The sequence below is a fragment of the Xenopus laevis genome, chromosome 2S (assembly GCF_017654675.1).
Source record: "Xenopus laevis strain J_2021 chromosome 2S, Xenopus_laevis_v10.1, whole genome shotgun sequence".
NCBI lineage: Eukaryota > Metazoa > Chordata > Amphibia > Anura > Pipidae > Xenopus > Xenopus laevis.
The window spans coordinates 20240609-20267782 of NC_054374.1; the positions used below are offsets into that span (position 1 = coordinate 20240609).

The window sequence follows — 27174 nt, forward strand, 5'->3', positions numbered from 1 at the left end:
CTCCATTTTAGTATTCCGGGTGCTCTGCCATTAGTGTTCCCACTGAAAAAAAATATTTGCTCGAAGGATAGAATGGCGGCTCTCTGGTTAAATGAGAAAGTTTATTCCAACAGGTCACTGACCAACATCACCTGACGCGTTTCGGGAATAACTCCCTTAATCATAGGCTGAGAAAAGTGGTTTATGATTAAGGGAGTTATTCCTGAAACGCGTCTGGTGATGTTGGTCAGTGACCTGTTGGAATAAACCACCTTTCTCATTTAACCGGAGAGCCGCTTTTCTATCCTTCGAGCACTTATACAGTATATATTACAATTCAGTTGCCCTGTAGAGGTCAGGGCTGTGTGCAGGCCAGTCCGGTTCCTCCAATTGCATTTTATCAAACTCTTATTCTATATATAATTTACGTTGTATAAGTGGACATTATTGTGCTGTAACAAGAAAGGCCCCTTTCCATTTTCCCTTGAGCAAAGGCCCATAGCCGAAACCATGAAAAACAGCCCTTTATTATTATTCCTTTTCCACCAAACTTTACAGGCAGCATCCTCCTGGCATCTATCAAACCAGACTTGCTAGTCAGAATGTAATGTGTGTTTTATCCCATAGACTGCATTGTCTGCTCATCAGTATACAACTCCAACCGACAGTTGACATGGAGATGTTAGGTTTGCATTTAATTGCTCACTAGTTAAAATCCCTTACTCCTGACTAATTGTTTTTGTGCTCGTATTGCCACATAATGTATATCCTGAGACAAACCTTTTACTACATTGTACAATTTACCCTTTGTAGAAAAAGAATATATTAAATTGGCAGATATGAATAATGATATTTAGTTGAGGTCAAACATTTCACTAGAGTGATGACATCTCCTTCAGCTTTTCAGATTAAAGGGAGCTCTTGTTTTATGGCATTACTTTTGATGTATTGTTCATGAGTCTGACCAATACCGTTGTCTGTGCAGGCCCGCGGGAAGAAACGGCAGATTGGATGGTTTCCAGCAAATTATGTTAAGCTTTTGAGCCCTGGTACAAATAAAAGCACACCAACAGAACCACCAAAATCAACATCTTTGCCTCCCAGTAAGTTGAGCAGTTAGTTGCATGATTGCATATGATTTTGTGTCACTGTATCAGTGACTTGAGGGGGGAGGCACATGGGTCATATCTGTTGCTTTTGAATCTGAGCTTAATTCTGAGGATCAATTGCAAACTCACTGAACAATTATGTCCCATGTGGACCCCCTTCAAGTCACTGACTAACTCAGAGTTAGAGAGCGGAAAAGCAGGAAGTAGTGTTCTGGCTATTATGTTACACATCCAGTCACTCCAGCCTTTATACATTACATTTGGCTAACTAATTAAATTAGAAACCTTTTTTTTATTTGCACAGACTATCTATTTATCCCATTTTTATTTTTACATGGAACTGGTCTTTTAAAGGGGAACTCTCACAAAATTGAAAATATAATATAAGCTTCATCATACTGAAATAAGAAGTTTTCTAAATACAATCAATTAAAAAAATTCTGTACTATTTCTGAAATAAACACGTTTATCTTCACTATTCCTCTCTCAGCATCTGATTCTCTTCATTCTCTCTTTATTCAGGAGTTGGGTGTCAGATATTCATGGATCTTTATATCTTATAGGGGGGCTCCTTTGGCCTAGAAGATGTAAAATCTCCAGACATCATGTCTCTCTACATGCAGAATTTGTGCAAAAGGCAGTTATTTTTTTGTTTGTACTGGAATCAGTTATTTGAGTGAGCTCTAATTCATCTGCTAGGAAAGGAAGCCCCCCTATAAGATATATTGGATCTAACCGTCGATGATTAACGACATCCAACTGCTGCATGAAGACAGAATGAAGAGAAACAGATGCAGAGAGAGGAATAATAAAGATAAACTTGATTAATTCAGAAATGATGCAGAATATTTAATTGGTTGTATTTAGAAAGTTTCTTATTTCAGTATGATGAAGCCTATATTAAATTTTCATGTTTGCGATAGTTCCCCTTTAAGGATAAAGATGCAAAAAATTGTCAACAGCCGACAGGTTGAGTGAGTTAAAGGTATTCTGACTGTACAATTTCTCTTACGTTTCAGCATGCCAAGTTATCGGGATGTACGATTATATCGCTCAGAATGACGACGAGTTGGCCTTCAGTAAAGGTCAGGTCATAAATGTGCTGAACAAAGAGGACCCTGACTGGTGGAAAGGAGAACTGAATGGCCATGTTGGTCTGTTTCCCTCCAACTACGTGAAACTAACGACAGACATGGATCCTAGTCAGCAATGTAAGTAACACAACGGCGTATTTCATTAACAAGAGCTTTCCTGACTTGTTAATAACGACATGCAGCATTGCTGTGATTCTGCGGCTCTTTGCAGAGTTCAAAGCTTTGACCGCTGCTACTTTTTACATATGTCTCTTTGAAGACCTTCTTCTACATGTCCCTTAGTGTGACTGTCCTTGGGAAAAAAAAGGCTCAGAATGAATCCTGCAAAACCCAGCTGAGTTTGAGCAGAGCTGTAGGTGCCATACCAGCAGCCTATTTTAATGATACGACTGTAGGGAAAGATGTGAATGTATTCGAGTGTTTACTGTGCTCTCACCTGTAGGATCAGACTTGCTTCCCGGTAACCCAGCTTTAAAGGAGAACTAAAGCCTAACTAAAGAAGTAGTTAGAAATGTTGTTTTGGGCTTCTGTACCAGCCCAAGGCAACCACAGCCCTTTAGCAATAAAGATCTGTGTCTCCAAAGATGCCCCAGTAGCTCCCCATCTGCTTTTCTGCTGATTCACTGCACATGCTCTGTGCTGCTGTCACTTACTGAGCTTAGGGACCCACTCACAATATACAGTACACATAGAATAGAAATGTCACAATATAAGGCTGATTAGTAATTAATACAGATAATTACTACATGGCAGCACAGAAACCAGTGCAATTAGCATCAGAATTTAATAATCAGCCCTGTAGCATCAGCTTATATTACAGACCGACTTCATTTTCTGCTGGATAATTAGTGACGAGCCCTAAGCTTAGCTTCTCAACAGCTGCTCAGAGCCCACTGAGCATGTGAGTGTCACAGACACTTTCCAAGATGGTGACCCCCTGTGACAAGTTTGAAGTCCTGGATCATTGCTGCTATTGACAAGCTGAAACTTTAGGCTGGTGCAAGTTCAGTATATAAAATATGGCGTTTTTAGCCATATTAATTTTTAGGGTTTAGTTCTCCTTTAACAAATTCAGTTGAAAGCATTTATAATCTGACAGAGGAGGTAGAAGTACTGTGAGAGGTGCACTGTTTATAGGGGTAGGTAAACATGGGCATAAACGTAAGTCTGGGCTGATACAATCTACAGCCACCCCAATAAATGATCCAGTTGCACAGGGGCCCATGCAAACCCAACGGGGAGCACTGCAATTAAAAACACAATGTGGCCATCTCCTGCTGGTGGGATTTTCTAATGTTTCCAATAGATAGGCAGCTGTCTCATTTGAGGCATTTGTTCTTTTTTTAAATATCAGAGGCAGATGTGACATCTATTTTTTCCCCCGCACAGTCCTATCAGTCGTTGTAGTGCAGCATGTTGCTCCCTCAAGAATCTCCCATAGAAGTAATCTGATTTCCTATATAAAGGGGTCGTGATGGCTGTGTGTGTGTGCATTATAGATAGGGATGCACCGAATTCACTATTTGGGATTCAGGCGAATGCCCGAATCCTTGGATGAAAGATTCGGCTGAATACCGAACCGAATCCTAATTTGCATATGCAAATTAAGGGCAGGAAAGAAAAAGTGGAAAAAAATCTTCTATTGTGATGAAAAGTCACGTGATTTCCTTACCCGTCCCTAATTTACATATGAAAATTAGGATTAGGTTCGGCCAGGCACAAGGATTCGGCCGAATCCGAATTCTGCTGAAATCCTGAACCGAATCCTGGATTGAGTGCATCCCTAATTATAGAGACATTGCAGTGTTTCCTGATCCTACAAGGCATTGTATATAAAGTCGAATAGAAATACACGGTGCCGCTAGATCCCAGGAAACCTTGTTTCATTCTCATACAAGTCCACATAGGGTGTCGCTATTTCCTCTTCCTTTAATAGACCAAGTCATGCTGGTTAGTTATAGACAAGAAGTGGATAATTATGAAATGTAATTTCTCTTTATTTACCCTGTTCCCCAAATACCACCTGAACGTGCCCCATTAAACAGGTATCTTTGCGGCTGTGCTTAGGGTTGCTGAATATTTGGCAGCCATGATTATTATGCGTCCAATGTGCATTCTCTTTTAACTAGGGGAAGATATGATAAACACAGTGTGCAGGGCTGATCCCACCATGTGTAGGAATGTACCTACACGGATCAGTGACTAAGCCCTCCTAACTAATTGTGTAAATATAAAGCAAGCGGCTCGGCATTATAAATAGGGATGCACCGAATCCACTATTACTAATACTTCGCGAAATGGCGCATACCGAACCCAATCCGAATCCTAATTTGCATATGGGAAGGGGAAAGCATTTTTTACTTACTTGTTTCGTGACAAACAGTTACACGATTTCCCTCCCTGCCCCTAATTTGCATATGCAAATTACGATTCAGTTTGGCCGGGCAGAAGGATTCAGCCGAATCCGAATCCTGCTGAAAAGGCTGAATCCCGAACCGAATCCTGGATTCAGTGCTTCCCGAATAATAAATGTCTGTACATTTATACACATAAACCTCAAATGCATGGGATCTAATTGACGGATCCTCAGCTCTGACTCAAAACCAGCAAGGTTCATTGTTTTTTTACTCTGTAGTCGGAACTCACTCCCAGCATTACTTCACTCCCTATGTGTTGCATGCAACATTTTTTCCCCTCTTTTCTTTTTCCATTTTATTTGCACCGTGCCCGAAACATTATTGTTAAAAGTTCCTAATTTTTTTTTATTTTTTTTTATCATTTTTGTTTTTCCCTTTTTTTGGTTTTGCTTATGTGTTGTTTTCCTCCTTTTTCAGGAATCATATGTTGTCCATCCCCCTACTCAGGCTTGAAAGTCCTCAAAGAGACCCACTATCCCCATTTCACTGCCCCGAGGGATGATGGGAGATGCAGCCTTGATCATGTGGCTTCCAGCATGATCACCTACTGCCTTGTGACTAGAAGAATGCTGCACAGCAGTTGTACCTCCTATTCAATGCATGGCACCACAATGTTGTATCTGCACACCCACAAGCAAAATTTCAGAGTTTAGCGGATAGTGGGTCCTTTTGTGGCTTTCTCCGTCCTAGAAACAAATGCAAATAGTATTTCTTTTAACTGGTGCTTTGCCATTGATTTTAGTATTTTTAGATGGTTTTTATCCCTGCAAACATTTTAAGTTCAAGTAAAAGGGGGGGGGGTACAACGCGATGAAAAGGTTTTATTGCAACCTGTTTTTATGCAAAAAGACCCACTATCAAGGAATGCTGCATGTGCTATTAATAATGTGTCCAAAATGTTTTTTTATTTCCATTATTAGTCTTCATGTGTTCAGTGTTAGTTCTCATTATAGCCAAAGTATGTTAACATACAGTACAGTGATAATAGGAATAGTCCATGTAGATTCAAGTGTGAAGTCATGGCTGGGTTACCTCCCTACCTGTATCAGTTGTGGAACTGCAACCCGTCTCCAGTCAAGCTGCTGAGGTTCACTTGGTTCTTAGGTAAACTGACTTTTTGTGGCTCTGTTAAACTGATCTAGAGCTGTCACTGTACAACGAAAGCACTACAGGACAATACTAATAAAGTGTTTTAGTTAAAGGAGAAGGAAAGTCCTGTTATACTTGGGGTTGCCAAAAGTTAGGCACCCCGAAAGTGATTGTATCTACTTACCTGAAACCCTGGGCCTGTGCTCCTATCAGAAGAAAACTGCACTCTTCCTGCGAACACCACAGAGCGATTGTCTTCCGGCTTCTTCTTTTTTCTCGCGGCTGCGCATGCTCGGTAGATCGAAAAGCCGACGAAAAAGTCAGCTATATCATTCTACTGCTCATGGGTCTGCCCCGGGATATTTGAAGAAAGAAGAAGCAGGAAGACAATCGCTCTGTGGTGCTCGCTGGAAGAATCCCGGCCCGGTGCAGTTTTATCCGGATAGGAGCACCGGCCCGGGGTTTCAGGTAAGCTCATGCGATCGCTTTGGGGTGCTTAACTTTTGACACTGCCTTTAAATCATTTATTTCAGCAGAAAATGGTACAAGCTTTCGGCGTCAACCCCTTCCTCTGGTGCAAAAAATGGACCTGAGGAAGGAGTTGACCCCGAAAGCTACTGCCATTTTCTGCTGAAATAAATGATTTAAATAAATGATTCAATGCACAATGTGAGTGGGTCCCTGAGCTCAGTAAGCAGGGGCGTAACTACAGAGGAAGCAGACCCTGCGGCTGCAGGGGGGCCCAGGAGGTATCGGGGCCCCATGATGCCCTAAATCATATACAATTTCAATAAATATTGGTAAAACCAGTCAACTTCTAGACATATTGGGGGCCTGAAAAATTATTTGCTGTGGGGCCCAGTAATATCTAGTTATGCCACTGTCAGTAAGTGACAGCAGCACAGAGCATGTGCAGTGAATCAGCAGAAAAAAAGATGGGGAGCTATTGGGGCATCTTTGGAGACACAGATCTTTACTGCTAAAGGGCTTTAAGCTAATACAGATGCCTAAAATAGACAACGTAACCTTTCTAGTCTCATTTTTTATGCTTTAATTCTTCTCTATGGCTGCCATACATTGGCTGATACTCGCTGGTATCCAACTGATTGAGGCTGAACCCACGCATGCCATACACGTAGTAGCCCTACGTTATTTGAGGAGTGGGTGCAATGAATTTTAAGTTCCACAAGTGCTACAGGTGCTGACGGTTGCCCTGTCTTGTCTTTGTAGCGGCGCTTTTCAAATGCAGAAGAGCCGGTTCCTTCGCGTGCAATGGACTAAGCTCCTTGACACGTTCAGTGCTTCAAGTATTTATGGCATAGAAGGAGTGTATAATACTGTTATAATTATACCGTTCTATTTTGCACATATAGTTGAATACATGCATCCCTGTTTTTTACTGTCATATAAATATATATATTATATATTATAATTTTTTACTCTTCTTGAGGATAGTTTCACCAGTGTTCATTTATACAGTCTCTCTGGGTCCCCCCCTCCCCATCCATTCTAAATAAGTATTTGCTCTTATGTCTGAGGGGTATGTTTCCCCCTCCGAGGGTCATTTCCTTGTTTGTTTTTGTAATGTAACTCATGACAAAGAATGTATACACTATTTTTAACCTGGAGGTAATTGCAATGTTTACATCTTTTTTGTTTTTTAATTATCTTATTAATTACTAGAACCGTGGAAGTTTTGTAAAATTTTCCCCATTCGCAGCTTACGGTGTTGTTTCATTCTCGTACCGTCCATTAACTGTTTCACCAGAATTTACCAATGAAACAAACAAACTTGTTTAGGAGTTAAAACAGCAGGTGGAATCAGGGTCAGACTGGGCTGGCGGGACACTGGGAAAAAACCTGGTGGGCCCTGCCGAGCCAAATCCACTCCCTGCTCTTTTTCCTGCAGCGACCTCCCTTCTTCGGACGGTTGCGGCAAAAACACATGCGCAAACGCGGGGCAGCAGTGGGGTGGGGGGTCCCTGAGAAAACTGCCCTGGTGGGCCCCGGGTCCCCCAGTCCGACGCTGGTTGGAATACAGCCAAAAACACTTGCATTATTTCCGTTCTATGACGGCCCCTCCACGTTGCTGCTAGTGCTGAAAGCCTTCCAGGCGCTCCCCCACCCTTGTTTTTTTCAGTTGTGCAAGATGATTAAAGTACATTATTCCACCGCACCTCAATTTGTCCTGATATGAATGTAAAATATATAAATATATAAACCCTACAGCTTTAACAACTGTAAAACAAGCCTTTACAAACCGTTACATGTATAGATAATTAAACTCTTCTTATAAAACTGAGATCTGAATGTCTGTGTTTCTGATTGTCAGCCTTCTGGTTATAGATATTAATAGATGTATAGATATTTATATATATATATATATATATATATATATATATATATATGTATATATATATATATATATATATATGTATAGATATTTTTATATATATATATATATATATATATATATATATGTATAGATATTTATATATATATATATATATGTATAGATATTTATATATATATATATATATATGTATAGATATATATATATATATATATATATATATATATGTATAGATATTTATATATATATATATATATATATATATGTATAGATATTTATATATATATATATATATATATATATATGTATAGATATTTATAGATATATATATATGTATAGATATTTATAGATATATATATATATATATATATGCACATCAAAGGCTCGCACTCACAGGACTTATTGATGGAAAAAAGGGTATTTATTAGGCAAAAACAAATAATGTTTTGGCTAATACACTAGCCTTTATCACTTTGATAATTAATCCTGTGAGTGTGAGCCTTTGATGTGCTTACATACAATTGCTTGAGCTTTTTGCACCCTAGCAGTGTACACCTATATACGTGTTGTGCATTCACATTTGCATTTTGGTCCTTGTCGCAATCGGTAGAAAGTTTTCTTTTGAGTGCTTTTGTACAGATCGTGGTAACTTCAACTTCAAGGTAACGTGTAGTGTCACCATATTTTACAAAAGGGAACGTTATTTATTAAGATACAAAAGTGTCAGTCATATGCCAGAAATGACATCACTGAGTAGCAATTAGTACTGATGACATCACTAAGGATATCATTTACAGAGAATATTTGAGGCTTGTTCCAAATAATAACAGTGTGGAGTTCAATTAGTGAGGTCATTCATTCTGTGAAAAAAACAGCAGTCAACTCTGGCCCTTATTTAAAGGGATACTGTCTTGGGGAAAAAACATTTTTCAAAATGAATCAGTTAATAGTGCTGCTCCAGCAGAATTCTGCACTGAAATACATTAATTAAAAGAGCAAACTTTTTTTTTTTTTATATTCAATTTTGAAATCTGACATTGGGCTAGACATATTGTCAATTTTCCAGCTGCCCCAAGTCATGTGACTTGTGCTTTGATAAACTTTAATCACTCTTTACTGCTGTACTGCAAGTTAGAGTGATATCACCCCCTCCCTTTTCCCCCCAGCAGCCAAACAAAAGAATAATGGGAAGGTAAACAGATAGCAGCTCCCTAACACAAGATAACAGCTGCCTGGTAGATCTAAGAACAACACTCAATAGTAAAAACCCATGTCTCACTGAGACACATTCAGTTACATTGAGAAGGAGAAACAGCAGCCTGCCAGAAAGCATTTCTCTCCTAAAGTGCAGGCACAAGTCACATGACCAGGGGCAGCTGGGAAAGTGACAAAATGTCTAGCCCCATGTCAGATTTCAAAATTGAATATAAAAAAACAGTTTGCTCTTTTGAGAAATGGATTTCAGTGCAGAATTCTGCTGGAGCAGCACGATTAACTGATGCGTTTTGAAAAAAACATGTTTTCCCATGACCGTATCCCTTTAAGGAAGGAAGGAGCAAATGTTGTGTTGGTTATAGTTCATTTCTCTCTGAACATCTCAGTCAAATGGCTTGTTCCAGACATTGTTCAGAAGAACAGAGAACTTTGATTAAACAGTTGATGAGAGAGGGGAAAACATATAAAGAAGTGCAAAAAATTACAGGCTGCTCATCTCAAATGATTGAATGAATGAAAAAGAAAAAGGAAAACCGCCATTCGAATGGAGAGAAGAAGAGCCAAAATGGCAAAGACTCAGCCAATGATCAACTCCAGGAAGATCAAAGAAGGTCTAAAGTTACCTGTGATACTGTTACAATTAGAAGATGTGAAGCCAAGCTATTGGCCAGAGTCCCCCGCAAAGTCCCATTGTTGAAAAAAAGAGTGTGCTGAAGAGCTTACAATTTGCCTAAGAACAAAATGACTGGCCTAAAGAGAAATGGCGCAACATTTTGTGGCTGATGAAGGCAACATTGAACCACTGCCCGGCATTCTTATCACCCCCTTCTAAGGACTGACTTTTTAAGGTTCTTATTAATCATGCCCAAAGTATTCTATGAAACAATTTAACAGAGACCTTATAATAGAAATATAGTGTGTTTTAGACATATGAGAGACTATTCGTTCTGCACTTTGTATTAGTTCTGTAATTCTCAGAGTCTCATGCTGGTGGTTGGAAAAGGGTTAAAGGAGAACCAAACCCTTTTTATTAAAATCCCCTACCCTACATAGATTCCCCTCCCCCTCCCGCCCAGCCTGGGTGTTACCCTGGGTAAATGCCCCTAATTTATGACTAATCCCTCATTGCAGATACAGGGCATTGGAGTTCACGGGTGCCATCTAATTCTCTTCGGTAAACGTTCGTGGCTTTCGGAGCATGCACAGTTGTACGGGTCCCGAAGATTGTGCCAACTGTGCATACGCGGATACGCCGCTCTCTTCCCGAAGATAGGGACAGGGGGGTAATGACTTCCACTCAATGGGGAGGAACAGCTACTCTGTGCAGATTTGGAATTGTTGGCCGCGTGAAGTGGAATGACCGTAAATATCAACTATATCTTCCTGTATTGTATTCCAGTAGGATCCTTCTAGCCTCAAACAGCTGCAATGAGCATTAAAAATGAAGCAAGAAGGTCTAATGAGCCTTATACTGTATTTCAGTTATTTGGATGTTATTCAATGCTGATTGGCTATAGGTGTTTTTTGGACTTGAAGAAATAATCTTAAACTCTGCAACTGGTAAACTGGTATAGAGGCTTGTATTAATGGAAAGACATGATATAAGACATGATGTACTGAAGAGAAAAGCTGGGCCTATGTGTAAAGATCTGCTCTTTATGTCAAGGTGGAGAAGTGTAGCAAATCTTTGCCTGACTTGGATATGAGTTCGGGTTGCCACCTTTCCTGAAAAAAAAAAGTACCAGCCTTCCTATATTTTTATGTTTTTTTCCCTATAAATAATATTGGCATCAAGCAACATTTTTACTAACCAGGCCGGTAAAATACCAGCCAGGTGGCAACCCTAATCCGAGTGCTTGGGCAGATTAGACTGATCTAATCATTTGACTCCACTCTGAATTTTCTAACTTGCCCTGTAAATGTCTGACCATTTTTGGCCAGATATTGGTCCAGCAGGCTGTCCGGAAGGTCCCACACGCGGGCAAATAATACATTTCAGATTAGGACTCAAGGGGCTGAGTTTGCATCTTATACTGATATATTTATGTCCGAATTTACCCTGCTTTACTGCTTCATCTCCAAAATTCATTGAGGCTCTCTCTAGTGTTGTAATCCAGCCATGGGCAACCATGTTTGACCTCACTGCCTGCACTTTTGTCTCGGTCTTCTGCAATGCTCTGTCTTTACATTTGCAGGGTGTGCAGATCTTCACCTTCTGGACATGCTGAGTCCCACCGAGAGGAAGAGACAAGGGTACATTCACGAACTCATAGTTACAGAGGAGAACTATGTCAATGACTTACAATTAGTCACAGAGGTAATTCTACTAGTAGTGTAAGGCTCACACCTGAGCAATTTGAAGACCATTATCCATCTTGCAAGTGGCCTGTTTCAAGATACTGTATGCCTGGTGGTAATGACCCATCCCAGACACCTGTGGAGCCATTGTCTGTTGATGTAGAGGCAAAGATACGGCATTCATAAAAGGTGTTCTGATAATATTTTCTAACTGAGCAGCTGACTCTATTGTTTAGTATGGGTTTATTTCTAGCTCAAGTCATTGATGTTGTTAAAAGGTGCTTGAAAGTGCAAGTACAGGTATAGGAGCTGTTATCCAGAAAGCTCTGAATTACAGAAAGGCCTTCTCCCATAGACTTCATTTTATCCAAATCAAATTTTTAAAAATGATTTCCTTTTTCTCTGTAATAATAAAAAAGTAGCTTGTACTTGATCCCAACTAAGATATAATTAATCCTTATTTGGAAGCAGAACCAGCCTATTGGGTTTATTTAATGTTTACATGATTTTACAGTAGACTTAAAGGGATATTGTCATGGCAAAACATGTTTTTTTTGCTTTTGTTTTTTTAATGCATCAGTTAATAGAGCTACTCCAACAGACTTCTGCACTGAAATCCATTTTTCAAAAAGAATTTTTATATTTAATTTTGAAATCTGACATGGGGCTATACATATTGTCTGCTTCTCAGGAGCCCCCAGTCATGTGACTTATGCTCTGATAAACTTCATATACTTGAAAAAGCACTACTGTACTGCAAATTTGAGTTATATTAACCCCCCGAGCATCTTAACAACAGAACAATGGGAATGTAACAATATTGCGGCTCCCTAACACGGGATAACAGCTGCCTGGTAGATATAAGAACAGCAATAGTAAAATCTAGGTCCCACTGTGACTCCTTCATTTACATTGAGTAGGAGAAACAATAACCTGCCTGAAAGCAGTTCCATCCTGAAGCGCTGGCTCTTTCTGAAAGCACATGACCAGGCATAATGACCTGAGATGCACCTACACCAATATTACAACTAAAAAATACACTTATTGGTTCAGGAAGGACATTAGAGTGAAGTAATTATTTGTATTGTAGAAATAAAAACCACACCATAAAAATCCCAAAAGAATCACTTTAAAGTAGCCAAATTATGGAAAGATCCATTATCTGAAAATCCCCCAGCATTCTAGATAACAGGACCATACCTGTACTAAGTTAATGATACACAGTTCTTATGGGCAGCTGTTTATTTCTTGCCAGGCAGGATGGTGTCACTTCAGCTTGGATTGTGCTATCAGTAGTGCTAGTACCCATTACTGCTATTTATGTCCGGCAATTAACAGTGCACCCTGTTTCCTCCTGTACATCACAGACATTCCAAAAGCCCCTGCTGGAATCGGACTTACTGACCGAGAAAGAAGTCGCCATGATTTTTGTCAATTGGAAGGAGCTGATCATGTGCAATATCAAACTCCTCAAGTAAGATTCTCTGTGCACTTTACACAGAATATTCTTTTGGTCTTCTCAAGAGTTGTACCGATGCTTTTCCTCGGCTTTAAAAAGAAATGTAAACCCTCAGGATAATATAAAATTGATCAGAGCGCTCTTCTTAGCACATTTGCCATTTACATTCATTATGTTGTTTTCTGGCTTTCAAGATATTAGCAGTTTTCAGATGAATTTGAAACAACGGTGCCACCTGCTGGTAATTTTGTCCGACTGGCTACATTTGGCTTAAAATTAATTTCCTGAGAAAGGAAAGGTCCTGTGATGTTGCTATGCCTAGAACTGACCAGAGAAACATCAGATGACTCTTAGAAACTTTAAAGGAGAACTAAAGCCTAACCAAAGAAGTAGCTAGAAATGTTGTACATTATGTTTTGTGCTTCTTTACCAGCCTAAGGCAACCACAGCCCTTTAGCAGTAAAGATCTGTGTCTCCAAAAATGCCCCAGTAGCTCCCCATCTTCTTTTCTGCTGATTCACTGCACATGCTCTGTGCTGCTGTCACTTACTGAGCTTAGGGACCCACTCACAATATACAGTACACATAGAATAGAAATGTCACAATATAAGGCTGATTAGTAATTAATACAGATAATTACTACATGGCAGCACAGAAACCAGTGCAATTAGCATCAGAATTTAATAATCAGTCCTGTAGCATCAGCTTATATTACAGACCAACCTCATTTTCTGTTTGATAATTAGTGACGAGCCCTAAGTTTAGCTCCTCAACAGCTGCTCAGAGCCCACTGAGCATGTGAGTGTCACAGACACTTTCCAAGATGGTGACCCCCTGTGACAAGTTTGAAGTCCTGGATCATTGCTGCTATTGACAAGCTGAAACTTTAGCCTCGTGCAATAAGTTCAGTATGTAAAATATGCCATTTTTAGCCACATTCATTTTTAATGTTTAGTTCTCCTTTAATAGCTAATGTGAATGGGAGCTTCCATGATACCTGGAGGCACCTGTACAGAAAGTTAGGCAGCCTGTATGAGTCAGCCCAGTCAGTCAGTATGAGTATACCCCTAGCAGAGTCACTGTAATAGTGCGTCCATGTGCAGGTTGTACACCAATATGGTACATATTATATAAGTATTGTGAATCATGAGATGCATTGATCTGGCTGATGCCCCGACTGGTGTGAAATTGAAACAATGTAGAACAATTAGAATTTGTAAAGTTTGACATTTATGTTCTGAATTCTGAATTTGCTGTCTGTTACTCCCAGGGCTTTGCGAGTTCGGAAGAAAATGTCTGGGGAAAAGATGCCGGTGAAGATGATCGGGGACATCCTGACGGCCCAGTTGCCACACATGCAGCCGTACATCCGATTCTGCAGCTGTCAGCTCAATGGGGCCGCTCTCATTCAACAGAAAACAGACGAGGTGCCCGAGTTCAAGGAGTTTTTGAAAGTAAGTCGTTCAAATGCCCCCCCTCAAATAAATGCACAAAGCAGGGACAGACAAAGGGTATTATTTCAGCTCTGTCAAGACCTGGCCTTTAAAATGCTTCACTAAAATCCAGAAAGCCATCATTCATTACCAAACTTCTCTTAATGTGCATTGCTGCTCCCCATGTGGAGCCTGGAATAGTCTGCTGTACCTTCTGCAAGTTAAATGGTTCTCTCCTGGGAAAGCAAATATCAATATCCTCAATTACATCAATAGTTGTATGCAATCTTTGGCTCTCCAGACTTTTTAGAACCTTTAAGGTGACCATAGACGCACAGATATTATCTTATGGATCTTCATTCCGTACGATATTCAGTGTGTGTGGTGGAAGACGAGCCAACCAATATTGACGAAAGACTTGGATAACAGTTGGCTCGTTGATTGGCCAAATCTGAAAATTTTGATTGGGTGCCTTTAAAGGTGCCAACATCTGGTGTAAATGGAAGCAGCCATTTGAAAATGCTATAGGATGAGATTTGATATGGTGAGATTTGAACACTTGTTTGCTGTCTTAGACATTCTTGGAGCTATGTCTAAATGACTGAGATGTTTTCTTATCTGAAACCTTGTTATGACATAAGGAAGCCTCAGACCAAATGCCGGACCTCAAAACAGGACTTTAAACAAAAACCTCAAAAAACCAAGGATCTACTGGGGCTTTCCAACCTTTTTAAATCTTGAGCAACATTCAGATGTCAAAACAGTTGGGGAGCAACTCCCTGGGTGGTTCAAAATAAGTGATGTGATTGACTATTTGGTAGCCCTTATATGGACTGGTAGCCTACAGGAGGTTTGTTTGGCAGTACAACTGTTTTTTATGGCTCCAAAACTTGCCTCCAAGCCTGGAATTGAAAAATAATCACCTGCTTTGAGGCCACTGGGAGCAACATCCAAGGGGTTGGTGAGCAGCATGTTTCTCATGAGCCACTGGTTGGGGATCACTGATTTAGACTCTAGAGGTTGTTGCAGGGACATTGGCATTTTATACAAATTATTTCTTACTATTTTAAACGTGTCTTTTCAGAGGCTCGCAATGGATCCCCGGTGTAAAGGAATGCCTCTGTCCAGCTTTCTTCTTAAACCTATGCAACGAGTTACCAGATACCCGCTCATCATAAAAAATGTAGGTTTTAGTTCTAATAACAGCTTAGGTGTATTCTCCATCATCAAATTCTTCTAGGACACCTAACTCTCTAAGCTGTATAAGTTTGTGTTATAGTCCTTCAATGGACAAATGTTATATCTTGCTTGTTTTTGTAAAACCCAATAAAACTTTAATAAAAAAAAAAAAAAAAATGTAGGTTAACTTTCTTTTTTTCTAAAATGGCCATAACTCCGCTTCTGTCTTTAATTGAAAGCATCAAATGGCTATTGCCCTCTGCCGCTCCAGCCCCTCCCACTAAGAATTTGTATTATGGCTGCCCAAGCACCGAGTGCAAGTTATTACTGATAAGTGGAGGTGGAGTGGACTCTTCCAAATTCATCCATGAACATTTTTTTTTTACCATCATATAGTGCTGACAAATGAGAATAAATCAACTGAGGCAAGAAAGTTGCACATAATATGCAGTGTTATCACTCTGTTTCCAGGTAATTAGGGAAATCTAGAAAATAAGCGTGTATCATACGAGCTGCTAGGGAAAAGATTTCTGTTTCTAACTGGAACTCAGCATGGTATAAAACACATCACCTGTTACACTTCTAAGATAAAGAACTAGACTTTGCCCCAGTGCAAATGTAATGTCACTGCATCAGAAAACATCAACCTCTCCAATCCTTGAGCCTGGTGGGCCTCTTGCTGAGCTGAGTGAGAAGTATGGCTCTTATACACAACATTTCAGAAATACACAGAGAAAAACACTTATATGTTATCAGTCCTTATCATTTTTTTTGCTCTGACATACAGATTATTGAAAATACCCCTGAAAATCACCCTGACCACAGCCATCTGAAACAAGCCCTAGAAAAAGCAGAAGAATTATGTTCTCAAGTGAATGAAGGGGTTCGCGAGAAGGAGAACTCTGACCGGCTGGAGTGGATTCAGGCGCACGTTCAGTGTGAGGGTTTATCTGAGGTACGTCCAGTAGTGCACAAGGGCTTGAAGGCAGCACTTTATACAATAGTATACTCTGCTAAAGGGCATTACGTTAGTGTAGGGAGGCAATGCTTTATACAATATTTAGCTAAAGGGCCATGTAGCAGTATTTTTTATTTAGCAGCATTTTGTCCACTATTCAGCTAAAGGGCTCCAAATAGGGGTAGGAATGGAAGCCATGAAAGGGATATCTTTTCTGTAACAAGAGGTGTTAAACTGGTGGCCCTTCAGCTGACACTAGAACTTCGATTTGTCTATGAACGTTTTTATTTATCAAGGTCATGGTATATCTAGTAGTAAATCTATAGCAACTGGACTTGATGAGTAATCATTAAAGACGTTTCACTATTCTTCTGAGCAGTTTCTTCAGTACTAGTTAGCTGAACTGAAGAAGCTGCTCAGATGAGTATCAATGATTACTCAACAAGTCAGTTGCTCTAGCCACCGTTTTCTTACCCCGGGAATGAGTAGTTAAAGGAGAATTCAACCCTAAAGTTAAAAAAAAAACCCCTATCCTACATAGACCCCCCAACCTAAGTGTTACCCCGGGCAAATGCCCCTAACGTTTTACTTACCCCCTGGTGCAGATTCAGGCATCGGAGTTCACAGGCGCCATCTTCTTCTCTACGGAAATCTTCAGATTGAGACTGGAGTGGCGGCACATGCGCATTTGGAGCAATTTTCTGTTTCATAACAACTGCGCATGCGGCGAAACTCACTAAAATTGCCAAAGTACCGGTCTCATTCCGAAGATTACCAGAGTGGCAGAAGATGGCGCCCGTGAACTCCGATGCCTGAATCTGCACCGAGGGGTAAGAAAAACATTAATGGCATTTGCCCAGGGTAACACTTAGACTGGGGGAGGAGGGAGGGGGGTAGGTGTTTCTTAACTTTAGGGTTGAATTCTCCTTTAAGAGCAGTTTCAAACTGCCAATGAGTCCATCAGATTACACACTCTAAAACCAAAGATTTAGCGTTTAACCATATAACTGTTTTCCCCACTTTTTCTGCAGCAATTAGTATTTAACTCTGTTACCAACTGCCTGGGCCCACGCAAGTTCCTACACAGCGGCAAACTGTACAAAGCCAAGAGCAACAAGGAATTATTCGGCTTCCTGTTCAACGACTTCTTGCTCCTCACTCAGATCATTAAGCCCCTGGGCTACTCTGGCAACGATAAGGTGTTCAGCCCCAAGTCCAATCTCCAGTACAAGATGTACAAGACTGTGAGTAGCCTTGTGTCTGACCCTGTGCTCATGCTTCTATGGCGTCTGGCAATTAATATTTCTATACAAGAGCTGCCTGATGCATCATGTTTGGGTCTCTGTGTACCTGAAATGCCAGGGCTTATTTTGATTCTCAGTCCAGACCTGCCCAGTATCATTTTCTATTCGCCATATGGATGAGGAAAGATGAATCTGCAGAGGCAAGAAATATGGCAGCTTCCACTTATGTATTAGTACAAAGGTGCAGGGAAACAAGTCTCTGTGAATGTAGTAAGCTCCACCAAAGGGAAACTGACTTTGAATTAACTGTTAATGTGATTTTTAAAGACAATATTCAAATGGTCTGTTTGATGTATTTTTATATTTTAACTACATGTAACATAAACCTGCATCATCATGTGCCAAAAATTGGGTCAGATACCTATTGGCTGAGGACTGCATGGGGCCATGGGTCTGCAATCACATTAAACCACCGAAAAAAGGGGGCACAGGACACAGAATGTGTTGGTCACTCACCACGTAGAACAGGTGGTCCAGGTGCACCAGCCCCAGACCCTCAGCTTAGGGAGCGGATAAACCAGCAACAAAAAAGAGGGGTGTCGGAGACTCCACAATGGCCACCAAAACTAAAGTTAAAAATATAATATTTATTGTTTAATTGATTAATTAAAAAAAGGAACAGAATCTCCATTGGCCCAACGCATTTCATGCCCCCCATGGCACTTAATCATGGGCTATCTTTACCTCCCAGGAAGTAGGTCTCTAGGAGACATGACCAATAGGAAACAAGATACAAAACATGTTTAAATTCAAAGCAAAAATGGGTAATGTCTCTTAAAGAGACTCTTAAAGAGCTTGTTCAGTTCAGTTGGTTTCAGCTAGGGTTGCCACCTGGCCGGTATTTTACCGGCCTAGCCGGTAAAATACCTGCCGGGACCGGTATTACAAATTTACCGGCAATGAAGCTGCCGGTAAATTTGTAATACGATCAAAAGGAGCCCTCGGCCTGCCCCCAATCCCCTGCAACTTACCTTTTCTTTTGCCTCTTCTAGCGTCCACAGGTGTCCGTTGTGTGGCTCCGCCCCTTTTGACGTCACGTCCCACCCATTTGAAGCCCCGCCCCCAGCAGCCAGTAAAAAAAAATTTTAAAAGGTGGCAACCCTAGTTTCAGCAGAAATAAAGTTCACCAGAAATAAAGACTTTTTCCAATTCCTTTCTATTTTCTATGTGTTGCCGTTCTTCTAATATTAAAGTGTCATTTTGCACATTCTAAAGCAGCTCTGGGAGGGGGGGGGTCGCCGACTCTTTAACTGTTCTAAATTAATACATTTAGTTAATATATTTGTTATCTTTGTCCCTGCTGAGCAGAATCTCTGAGTTTCATTACAGGCAGTTGTTAGAATTGATACAATAGTTGCTAATACTCCAGAGATGCTGTTGAGAAATGTATCAACTAAATGTTACAAAATTGTAACAGTTTCTGCACCTGAATTACGGACCTGCCAGACTGAAACACCAGAGACAGGGACTTTAAAGGCATCCATTCATCGGAAAACATGTTTTTTTCAAAACGCATCAGTTAATAGTACTACTCCAGCAGAATTCTGCACTGAAATCCATTTCTCAAAAGAGCAAACAGATTTTTTTATATTCAATTTTGAAATCTGACATGGGGCTAGACATTTTGTCAATTTCCCTGATGCCCCAAGTCATGTGACTTGTGCCTGCACTTTAGGAGAGAAATGTTTTCTGGCAGGCTGCTGTTTTTCCTTCTCAATGTAACTGAATGTGTCTCAGTGAGACATGGGTTTTTACTATTGAGTGTTGTTCTTAGATCTACCAGGCAGCTGTTATCTTGTGTTAGGGAGCTGCTATCTGGTTACCTTCCCATTGTTCTTTTGTTTGGCTGCTGGGGGGGAAAAGGGAGGGGGGGCGATATCACTCCAACTTGCAGTACAGCAGTAAAGAGTGATTGAAGTTTATCAGAGCACAAGTCACATGACTTGGGGCAGCTGGGAAATTGACAATATGTCTAGCCCCATGTCAGATTTCAAAATTGAATATAAAAAAATCTGTTTGCTCTTTTGAGAAATGGATTTCAGTGCAGAATTCTGCTGGAGCAGCACTATTACCTTTAAATTGTAAGATTTTGGAAAAATGGTAAAAAATAAAAGATGGAAAGTAATTGAAAAATGTCTTTATTTCTGGTGAACGACCCCTTTATTTTGAATTGAAATATGTTTTGTATCTTGTTTCCTATTGGTCATGTCTCCTGTAAATACCTGCTTCCTGGGAGGTAAAGATAGCCCATGATTAAGTGCCCGGGGGGCATGAAACGCGTAGGGCTACCTGAAGAGCTAACATTACCCCTTTCTGTACAAGTATACACAGCAACAGTACAGTTGCCATATGTCTATATTATTAGCCTTGTTAGTGTAATCAGAAGATAAATGTATGGGGGAGAAACTGGGGCTGTGCCCTTGTATTTCAAGTTGATGTTTATGCAGTAAACTCTTTATTTCAGCCCATATTCCTCAACGAAGTGCTGGTGAAACTGCCCACCGACCCATCCGGGGACGAGCCGATCTTTCATATTTCTCACATTGACCGGGTGTACACGTTGCGCGCAGAGAGCATTAACGAGAGGTGATAGACTCACTAGACTTGTCGTTGATGGAAGATAGTGATATAAATGCAGGATAATTGAACGTTGTATCCTATAGGACTGCCTGGGTGCAGAAAATCAAAGCTGCGTCGGAGCTGTACATAGAGACGGAGAAGAAGAAGAGAGAGAAGGCCTACCTGGGTAAGGATCGTAGAGGAGATTCCTTGGAAAGGAAATATTGAAATACCGTAGATGTATTATCCATGGCTTGGCACTTAAAACAATTCCATCACTTTTCTAATAAAAGCAGAAGTCTTGTGCTGAGGATTTGCCATCCTTTGGAATGCACGACAACAACAACTCTTTATGAAGTTGCAGCTCATTATTTCCTATAGGTGCACCCCCCTCCAACTTCTAGTATATAATAATTCTAAGATTCTTTCCAGAGAATCTCTTAAAGGAGAATTCAACTCGTGACATAAAAAAACCCTACCCTACGTAGACCTCCCTCCTCCCCCCCCTGCCTACCTGGTACCCAGGACAAATGCCCCTAACTTTTTACTTACCCCTCGGTGCAGAATCTGTCCTCGGAAGTTCACGGCCGCCATCTTATTTTCTTCGGAAGCAGACCGCCGTTTTCAGCGCATGCGCAGTTGGAGTAATATTCCGGTCCCGAACAACTGCGCATGCTCTGAAAGTCATGAAAATTTCTGAAAGTCACTAAAAATGTCGCGATAATTTCCAAAAATCGGCTGAATCTCTGCCGAATCCCTGAATCCTTCGTGAAAGATTCGGCCGAATCCCTGAATCCTTCATGAAAGATTCGGCTGAATACTGCCTGCTTTTCTTTTCTTTGTTTTTTTGTTATTTGTGCCCCTGAGGAAGACCAATATGGTCGAAACACGTTGGGCTCACTTTTTATTTTTGTAATTTTTGTATATTTTTCGTTTCTTCTTTTTTCTTATGTAATAAATATATGATTGAATTTTTCTAAATTGAGTGTGCAATCCTTTTCAGCTTTTCTATATGTGAGATTTGGAGACCCACATGGGGAGTTTCCCTTTGGATTAGCACCTCGCATTATATACTTTTAAGAGTGTGCACCCTCTTTTCTAATTTTTAGAGAATACTGAATTGAAGCTGAACCCTAATTTGCATATGCAAATTAGGGGCAGGAAAAGAAAAAGGGAGGATTTTAACTTCCTTGCTTTGTGACAAAAAGTCACTTGAGGTCTCTTCCCACCCCTAATTTGCGTATGCAAATTAGGATTCGAGTCGGTCAGGCACAAAGATTTTGCTGGATCCTGCTGAGTCCTCTTAACCAGCCTCTTTGGAAGATAAAGGGACCTCATAATTTGTGCATGGTATTTAGGCACTTTATGCACCTTTTCTACATAAGCACAGCTAAATGAGATCATGTGGGAAAAAAGGAGGTTAGGGGATGTATTCTCCACTTAAGGCTTATCTTGTTGTCTTTTCTTTTCCATGACAGTCCGCTCTCAACGAGCAACGGGCATCGGAAGGCTGATGGTAAATATCGTGGAGGGCATTGAGCTGAAGCCCTGCAGAACTCATGGTGAGTGACTCAGTGATGTATTCTTGCTGCTGTTAGTTGTACTTGTATATCGAGTGGGCCTGGAAAAAAGGTTCATTCACCAGTCCCTTTATAATGAATATTTTAGTATTTATATAACATAATAAGGCTATAGGTTTGCCGAGTTGAGTGACATGTAGTAGCCAATCAGATGCTTGCTTTTATTCTCACAACTGCAGGAAGTGCTTTGGTACATTCATTAAATTAAACTGTTAGCAGCACATCACGCTCCGGGGGTCATGCAGCAAACATTAGCCTGTTTTGGTTAGAGAGACCTGGTGGCAGGGAGGGAACCTTCCAGTTTCTGTTCCTTGGTTCCACTTTATGTAACTTGGATTTGTTCTCACCTGCAGGGAAGAGTAATCCATACTGTGAGATCACCATGGGCTCTCAGTGCCACATTACCAAGACCATACAGGATACCCTGAACCCCAAGTGGAACTCCAACTGCCAATTCTTTATCAAGGACCTGGAGCAGGATGTTCTGTGCATCACCGTGTTTGAGAGGGACCAGTTTTCCCCTGACGGTAAGTAATGGAGCAGGGAGGGCTACTTCATCAAATCTTCTGGTCTCTTCCCTGCTGGTTGTGACTATTTCACCAGTAATACAGAGTATACCTAGTCAGCCTCCCCCCTCCAGACAGGAATCCAGTTCCCACAATGCCTTGCATGTTCTGTGCAATTACTCTAACACAAGTGCAAAAGGGATAAACCCAAGTTTAATGGTGTGAAGCCAATATTGACACCATTAAACATGGGTTTAACCCCTTTGCATTGCACGTGTGCTAGAGTAATTGTTTTGGATACATGTTAGAGGTGTCGCCTCCTGTACCCTAAGCATCGTGGTTTGAGGCCAGGTGTTTGTGTTCCAATTTTTGCTCACTTCATGTTCTGTGATTAACACACATGTAAAGGAGAATTACAAAACATTTTGGGAACTGGAGGTAGAGTCCTGCGCGGAACCAATTTCTAAGACCTGAACCGGCAGCCCGCGACCCGCATCACAACCCACATATTTATCCGCTAACCGACCCGGACCCTCAACTGCCTTATCCCCAACCCGGCCCGCATCCTGCCGACCCCCGTCAAACTGTGATGGTGCTGCAAACTGGAAGTGACGTCATCAAAAGTGGGTGGGGCCAAGTGTATTGGGGTCAGAAACCCATGTCTCAATAAAGGCATTTTAAACAAAGTAATCTATGGCTGGTGCTGTCGACATCCGTAAATTGTGGGTGGGGACAGAAACAAGTTATATAAATATTTAAAATGAGTAATATATAGACAATATTACATAAGATAAGAAATTTAGATGAGACCCGCGACCCGCAGTCCGGAAAATCCTCCCCTCATTCCGCAGGGTGCCCTCTTTTTTTGCTGGTAACCCGCGGGTACCCGACCCGCTGCAGGACTCTAACTGGAGGAGAGCTGATTACTGCTACATTGTTTCAGTGGGATAAATAAGCAGGACCAGTAGTGAAGAAAATAACATACCCCCTAGCTTTCGCATAGTCTGTACACAGGGCTGTAGTTAGATCCGATGACACCTAGGCAACGCACCTAAACACGCCCCCCTACGCAGTGCGTTTGACGTCAGCACGCACTCAAGTTGCGGAAGTGATGTAACACGATGTGTGTGCATGATGTCACTTCCGCCAACCAGCCCAGCCCCTTACCCCTCCAGCTCCTTCACTGAATTTCATATAGAAATAAATTTATAGGCACCCGAGGGCCGCCCCCCAAAACCTTCTGCCTTAGGCACAGGTCCTCGGGTGCCTTAATATAAACACGCCCCTGTCTGTACATAGATATAAAGGCAAATGTGAGGCTTTAGGGGCCTTTAGCTGCTCATACCCACTCATTTGTCCAGATAACCAACGTGATGGGCCATATCAGGCTCATCTCTCTGTATATGACCAATAAAGGAATGCAGAGCGTCCACTACCCAATATGGCCCTTGGTCAAGAGGCATTCTAACCTGTAGTGGTGCAGCCTATCAGTATTATTATTATTAACATGTATTTATAGAGCACATACATATAACACAGAGCTGAGCCTATAAGATGGAGCCTTCCTGGAGCTCAGAAGGATTTCTTGTTTGGTCTGGTCCTCCCTGCAGCCCCTAGTCTGCTAACTGTTATATCACATAGGGACCTTGAGTAAACCTAATATATAATATCCACATTCCAATTCTGCCTGTTTAATGAGCAGGGAGGGGCATCACTGGGGCCGACCCAGTTGATCTCATTGTAACCTTTAAATGAATGTTCTTACGCTCTGCCTGTGATTTCCAGTGTAAAGTGAATAAATCCTCATTCAGGGCACCGCTTCCCCTTAGGCAAATCTTTAAACAGTTGGTTCAAGGAGAGCACTTCAAAGCAAGATGCTGTGAAAAAAAAAGTATTTATTCGCTGACTACCATACAAGACATGTTTAGGGCCATTCGTGCTCAACATGTGCAAACCTTATAAACACACCCATCCCTTCCCCCCTCTCAGTTCCAATGGTGATTAACCATTTCAGGTGTCTGTTGTTTTCTGTGTCCAAAGGTGGACTCCTGTTAGAGAAGGGAGGTTGCTGTATATAAAGTCCATAGGTACCAGAGTCCAGATAGTGACTATAGAATTCAAATGAATGTGGGAAAATTCAGCCTATGAGTAAGTGCCCCAATAGGCACGAAACGCGTTAGGTCTTCATGTCCTAATAAATTTTCTAATTTTTTAAATAATCGCTTCTTCATTATTGGAGGTCCTCACATCTTTTTTGATATAGTGTTTTGGAATTCATTTACCCCTAGCTGTGAATTATCGCCAGTCCTTTAACAATCGTTGTAAAGAAACAATCATTATAAAGAAGCGATTTGTTACCATTGCCCATTAAAAACATCTTATCTCTTAACAGTTACAAACTTATAACATCATTTGATAACACAAAAAGTGTTGCCATAAATCAGTACAATCGAAAAAATCCTCTATATCAATCAATACTCGATAAAAACACAATTGCTCCTAACATTTTTTAAGTGAATGAGCAATTTGTTACTCGAGTAAGAGTACAGGTGGCCATACAGGATTCGTACGATTTTCGGATCGTGTGTGGCGTGTGCCGACATCTTTCGTCCGGTGGAGATCGGTCGTTTGGTTGATTTTGACCCGACCGATCCCGCCGGAGCCCATGGCACATCGTAATCGGATTGTTCAGCCATACGGCCGAACAATCAGATTACCCCCGATATAGCCATGCTCGTTAATGGCATATCGGGGAAAGATCTGCTCGTTTGGCGATGTTACCAAACGAGCGGATATTTGCGTCTATGGCCACCTTAAAGGACAAGGAAAGTCTAAAATAGAATAAGGCTAGAAATGCTGTATTTTGTATACTAAATATAAACATGAACTTACTGCACCACAAGCCTAATCAAACACATGATTTATGCTTTCAAAGTTGGCCACAGGGGGCTGTCATCTTGTAACTTTTGTTAAATATCTTTGCCTGACCCTGACCCTGCACATGCTCAGTGTGGTCTGGGCTGCTTAGGGATCGTCATAAACAAAGCTGCTTGAGTTCTGCATGGCTGGGAAGTAAGGCGGGGGCTCCCCCTGCTGTTCATAAGTATGATTGTTTCCCTGCTCAGCAGTTAGGGACCGTCTGACAATTCCTATCCACAGCAGTAAGTGAAGGGAGAATTTCACTGCATACAGTCAGGTTTCTTATAAAAACGGTACACATTTTTTAATTAAAGTATATTAGAGATAGGTTTCTTTTTCATTAAAGAAAGTAAAAATGGGATTTTATTTTTTTTGCCTTTCCTTGTCCTTTAAATAAAAAGGGCACGTACTGCACTATTATAAGTGCCTACTACGGGCCGCTAATTATATTATTTGTATCACCAGCATAATAACAGTAATGTTACCTGTAACCATCTACGTTGCTGACGTGCTCTATATTCAATATTCAATACCTGCAAGGTATAGGAAAAATATATTAGTAGAAGAAATTCATAAGAAAGGTTTGAGACTCCAAGAGTCATTCAACCCATTAGGTACCATAGTATTAAGTCTCTTTATCCATTTACCTTCAGCCTGCAGTAGTCTATTGTGCCTGTCACCAGCTCTTTTTTTCTACAGCTATTTGCACCCTAGACAGGGGTATGTACCCAATTTAGCTTTACCTTTAAATTTTTTAGTTTTTGGTCTTGTATCTGAGGGACAGAGTAGATCTTTTAGCATGCGCCCACGTTTATAGCAGAATTAAACAATTTACCAAATTGCTGATCAGATTGTACCAAATGCCAGTATTTCTTCACCATTTTTCCTACGTTGTTGCTAGGCTGGTTAAACGTAGTAACAAACGTTATTCTTTCTTTTCAGATTTTCTGGGCCGGACAGAAATCCGAGTTGCTGACATAAAGAAAGACCAAGGTTCTAAGGGACCGGTAACGAAGTGTCTACTTCTGCACGAAGTTCCTACCGGAGAGATAGTTGTCCGATTGGATCTGCAGTTGTTTGATGAGTCATAGGAGGTTTTTGCACAGTAAATCCCCATCATCCCCTTATGCCGTTGCAGTCTGCAGCAGCCCCGGAGCCCTTTCCTTTTATGAAGAGGGCGACCCGCAATCCAACCTCTCTGTCTCTCTGTTTCACCATCATCAATTTTTAATTCAAATTGCCATTTTCTAAGAAAATGTACGTATGTGTTTTATATGTGGGACTTCATTTTAGATTTTAGGGTGTTGTGTATTTTTCTGAATACAAATAACTGTGGCCACTGCTGCGATGTCGACATTTAGAGACTAATCTGCAGATCACTGCGACGCTAGTGTAGTTCTACTGGGAAATATTATGGGTTCCTGTTCATTGTTTAGTATTCGTTGTCTGCCTGCTCTTTGGCCGGGCAAGGCTATCCCACCTGCAGCCATCTAGCTGGGAGTTGTAGTTCAACCAGCTGCAGCTCAGTGTATTTGGGTTCATTTATATGGGGATATTTGATCAAACAGCTGTAGCTTATCCACTTGCATAATTGATCATTTTTAGCAATAACAAAGCCTCTGTTACGCCGGCTTTTAAAGCAAATCTCCCGGTTTTTCCAGTGGGATATTGGAGAACAGGGGATAAACTGAAGGTACGACTATTAGTGAATGAATTTGCTTGT

At 40.9% G+C, this 27174-nt stretch overlaps 1 protein-coding gene across 8 annotated transcripts in view; it reads left to right on the forward strand.

The window, feature by feature from the left end:
- Positions 1 to 26792, forward strand: part of itsn1.S (intersectin 1 S homeolog) — a 90357-nt gene extending 63565 nt beyond the window's left edge. For all 8 annotated transcript variants that reach the window (XM_041583418.1, XM_041583422.1, XM_041583419.1 and 5 more), the window contains 13 exons: positions 965 to 1082; positions 2108 to 2299; positions 11452 to 11573; positions 12922 to 13028; positions 14284 to 14467; positions 15531 to 15629; positions 16413 to 16580; positions 17615 to 17827; positions 20352 to 20473; positions 20551 to 20633; positions 21925 to 22008; positions 22380 to 22553; positions 26394 to 26792. In XM_041583418.1, coding sequence (XP_041439352.1) covers positions 965 to 1082; positions 2108 to 2299; positions 11452 to 11573; positions 12922 to 13028; positions 14284 to 14467; positions 15531 to 15629; positions 16413 to 16580; positions 17615 to 17827; positions 20352 to 20473; positions 20551 to 20633; positions 21925 to 22008; positions 22380 to 22553; positions 26394 to 26542 — 1815 coding nt within the window. In that variant the 3' untranslated portion in view covers positions 26543 to 26792. The remainder of the gene's footprint in view (positions 1 to 964; positions 1083 to 2107; positions 2300 to 11451; positions 11574 to 12921; positions 13029 to 14283; positions 14468 to 15530; positions 15630 to 16412; positions 16581 to 17614; positions 17828 to 20351; positions 20474 to 20550; positions 20634 to 21924; positions 22009 to 22379; positions 22554 to 26393) is intronic.
- Positions 26793 to 27174: the final 382 nt, after the last annotated feature.